Raw genomic sequence first — 4,202 nt, 5'->3', positions numbered from 1 at the left:
TGGACTTGTTATCTCAGTGTCGTCTGTATAATATTATGTAGATTCATTTAGTAAGAAGATAGAATTTACAATCTCAGTGTTGTTAAAATCGTGCCAAAACTGAAAAAAACGTGCCAAAGCTATTCAACTTTTTGTATTGATCCGGTTTTGAATTTAAAGTATCTAAGTTTGTTATGTAAACTGCAAAAATATTTATAATGTCTTTGTAATAATTCTACTCTTTGAATTGAAGCTAGAAAAATACCAGAAAATTAAAAAAAAGTTCTATTTTATTTGAGCGCTTAAGTTACTCATTACGCTACTGTTACTCATTGCTGCTACTGGTGCCTCCTAAAATAAGAGCTGGTGCTGAAATGTCCAAATTCTCAAGACTATTTTTAAAAATAACATTCATGTTATTTAGCTTTACTCTGATTGTGATAGTATTTTTGGTTTCCCACGCTTTTTATCAACATAGTGGTGCCGATGAATTATATCAGGTGGTTTTGGTTAAGAATGCTGTTCCTGAAACACTAGTACTTCAGCCATCAAGTTTATATAACGAGGTTAGAGATAAACCAGACAATGCAGAAAGCGTAAATGTAAAAAGTTTATTGTCATCAAATATTACATGTGGTGGTAGTAGAGACAGTAATAATGTTATATCATTCTCCCTTTTTGGTGACTGGAAGGATTCATATTGGAAATCTAGATATTTTGGACCTATGATGAAAAACTTATATTTTTTTGCTAAGAGGTATTACCCAGGATGGGTCCTTAGAATCTATCACAATCTACCATCAGAACTCATTCATAATCTAGAATCAACTAATATACAATTTTGTAATATCAGTTCTTTAGATTCCGATTATACTTCAATTGATTTTCAAGATGTTAATCCAAGAGTTTGGAGATACTTGGCCTTACTTGACCCAACTATTGAGGTAGTAATGTTTAGAGATACCGATTCAATAATGCTGCTACGAGAAGTACAAGCAGTCAATGAATGGCTTCAGTCGCCTCATTTGTACCATGTTATGCGAGACCATTATTACCATGGAGTTGAAATTTTAGCAGGCATGTTTGGCGTCAAGTTAGGTCAACAGAGCAGAGAAATCCGGAAATGCGCTTCAGAATTGATACATCGCTCTATAGGGGATCAAAACAAAAACACAGACCAGAACCTGCTTGCAGAAATATTTTGGGATGATGTCAGAAATAGCAGTATAGTTCATGATGCTTACTTCTGTCGGAGTTTTAAAGTGTTGGGCAAGAGCGAAATTCGACCATTTCCTACTAAAAGAGAGTTTCTCACATTTGTTGGTAACATACAAAATAACACAGTGGACAAAGCTTGCCCAGTCAAATGCAGACCCGAAAACCACAAAGATTGGCACTTCTGCTAGTTGTAGATCAAATGTTTTTTGTTAGAGATATGGATTTAATGCCTGAATAGGTTCTAAATCACTTTTGAAAAGTAGGTTAATATTGCCATATGCAATGACAAAACTAACAAGATTTTTTTAGTCAAAATGGTAATAGATAAGCAGACCAAAAAGTTTTTTTTTCAAACAGACCAATAAACAAAAAAACAAACCAAAAAAGCAATTTTTATATTTTTAAACACCCTAGAAAACTTCTGCTGGTGGTGTAGCGATAAAAAAGGAGTCGTTTTTTAGAAATAAAAAAGGAGACAAAAATCAGTTGAGAGAAATATTAAAATCGTTTAAATATTATTCTTCAAGTAATTAGTTTGTTGTTTATATAAGTGTTTTTATCAGTCTGATATCAGAATCAGGAGTATGCAAAGTGATCTGTTTATTAAGGGTAATGTCGTTAACGTTCCTTCATCCAGTATTTTTAATTTAGTTTTTTTAAGTCTAAGCTTACAATTCTCAAGGTTTCTTTTCTGTTCTTGCTGTTTATATTTGTTGTGTTGGAACTGAATTGGTACAAAAAATCACAATGTTTGTATATTTGACATGTTCAGTTCTGTCATCTCTGCTGTTTTATCTTGAGTGCATGTTATCCAACCTAATTTTCAGTACCTAGGATACGAGACATTTACTATTTACTATTAAACTTACTATTTATCGTAGAGTTGGGTGCAGGTTTTCAAAAACTAACTAACATTTGCGTTATGCTTGAAGACGGCCTATCATCCATGAAGAGTAATAGGCCTATGTATTTCGTAATCTAGGTGTGGTTATCGAAGAGAATCTTTCTTGGAAGGATCACGTCAATTTTTTTCTTGTGAAAGCATCACAGTTCGTTGGTATTAAACCGGTTGAAAAACTTAGTTCCTTACTCTACATTTAAGTCACTTTATTTCACTTTAGTACAATCTCATTTTTATTATGTGGAATTGGTTTACCTAGATACGTTTGGGTCTAATCATATTCTACTTCAAAAGATGCACAATGGGGCTGCTCATGTCCTTAGGTCATTTCTAACGTCTCCTTCTCTTTTGCCAAATAAACATATTAGAGAATCGTTATATAATATTGTTGATAGTTTTCTGGTGAGCTTTAGTGTGAGCTTTTATGAGACCGTGGAGCTCTACATAAATATTATTTATAAAATGAACTTGTGTTCTTTATATCCCAAAATGCCCGTTTCTACTCGATCTGGGTCTCGTCAATTAATCCCTTGGCAAAATATGAGACATCAAGATTTACAGTGCAGTGTATGGTTCCTTTGATTTTGGTTTCTTTGATTGGGTCGAAATATTTAGTATTTATATGTGTAACGTTATCACTTACTCCCATTTGATCTCGGCTCAAAATGTTGCTCAGTCAATGCTTTAAAAATAAAAAGTTAATTTGCTTGAGGATGATCACTTGCATTTATTATTTTTATTGTTTTTTAATTGTTTGGATGTGATTTTTATGCACTCCCTGCCCCCTATTCTGTGATAATTGGTGTTATTAAGTTAGTATTGTCTCAAATCAGCTTGTATTGGCGGTAGGTTGGAGTTGTATGTCAATTTTAATTCTTTAGTAAGAAATACATGCAAGAACAGTTGTGTTTGTTTTAGTAATATGACGTATTGTTTTTTTTTGTATTTTTTTTCTATCGTTTTTGTACTAGCTCTGCTCTCCACAAACGAGAAAATGTATAAAATTACATAATATATTGTAACTATAATAAATAACTTTTAACCTTGAATAAAGTATAGCTTTGTATATAGGTTAATGCAATTCCACTCAATATTATCTATCCATTTGTTCAGCTTTTGATTCAGTGTGCACTTAGGTGGATTACAGTCTTAGTTAGAAACACGTATTGAAGTGTCAACCTGTGAAGGGTAAGGAGTATCAGTTCCTCCAGACAAAGTATGAAGTCCAGAGATGATATTGCAAAAGAAATGTGGATATGTGTAACATGAGTTGTTCTGTAATAGCCACAAAATAGAACACGAGGCAATTAACACTTGTGAATGAGAGCTGCTATGAACTGATAGTGTGCAGTTCATATCATTTACTGGAATACATGTAAGCAAGGTCGTATCCAGAGGAGGGGTTGAACCCTTCCCCAAAATGTTTGTTTGACCTGTAAAAACGCAATAAAATGAATGTGAACGAACTTATGATACATTTTTTGAATTTTTTTGTACCCCTCCCCCCCCCCCGAAAAAAAACCTTTTGGAAAAAAACTAAAGGCAATACTGCAAGTTTTCAATCCTATCATTTAAGCGACAGTTGACAAAACTAGCTAGGATGCTATACGCCCGATTAAATTTCTCTCCAAAGGCTACATCTTGATCATCAGGCACATACACTGAGAACAAAATATTTCGTTTTGTTTAGACTGCAGCACAAATATCACTCTTTTTCTGAAAAGGAAGGAAACGCTTATTTGTAAGTACTTTGACACCCCCTGGCAGTAAACTTCTACCCCCTGACTTTGTTGGAGTGCCAAAGACTTTATTTTGTATTTGATTTGGAGTAAGTTCAACTATTCAAGCGAAAGGAAATGGTTGTTATAATGATTTTCATTCTTTTTTAGTTTATTTTATATTATTCTATCCAAATATTTTCCTATCTTATCCAAATTCACACAATATCCACAAAGTTTATCTTATCCACATAATTAGACATCCTTTCTTTTAAAATTTTCTCAAACACTTTAGATAAAGTTGATAAAATTGCAATGGGACGATAATTATTTACTTACTTGACTTACTTGACTTATGTCTCCTGCCGGGCGCTGCTCGGCGTAGA

The 4,202-nt window shown here is 33.3% G+C and overlaps 1 protein-coding gene across 1 annotated transcript; it reads left to right on the top strand.

Annotated features, from left to right (window-relative positions):
* Window positions 1–392: 392 nt before the first annotated feature.
* LOC148940082 (uncharacterized) lies at window positions 393–1,532 on the top strand. The gene has a single exon (XM_089106072.1). The coding sequence runs from the start codon at window positions 393–395 to the stop codon at window positions 1,383–1,385; it is 993 nt and encodes a 330-aa protein (XP_088962198.1). The 3' UTR covers window positions 1,386–1,532.
* The last annotated feature ends 2,670 nt before the right edge of the window (window positions 1,533–4,202 follow it).

The sequence above is a fragment of the Artemia sp. Qi Xiang Cuo genome, chromosome 20 (assembly GCF_049724085.1).
Source record: "Artemia sp. Qi Xiang Cuo chromosome 20, ASM4972408v1, whole genome shotgun sequence".
Classification (NCBI taxonomy): domain Eukaryota; kingdom Metazoa; phylum Arthropoda; class Branchiopoda; order Anostraca; family Artemiidae; genus Artemia; species Artemia sp. Qi Xiang Cuo.
Note: the sequence above shows the minus strand (reverse complement) of the source record. Positions and strands in the feature narration are given on the sequence as shown.

Bases quoted from the DNA above. Each gene is read 5' to 3' on its own strand.
- LOC148940082 (XM_089106072.1), top strand. From the start codon at position 393: ATGTTATTTAGCTTTACTCTGATTGTGATAGTATTTTTGGTTTCCCAC.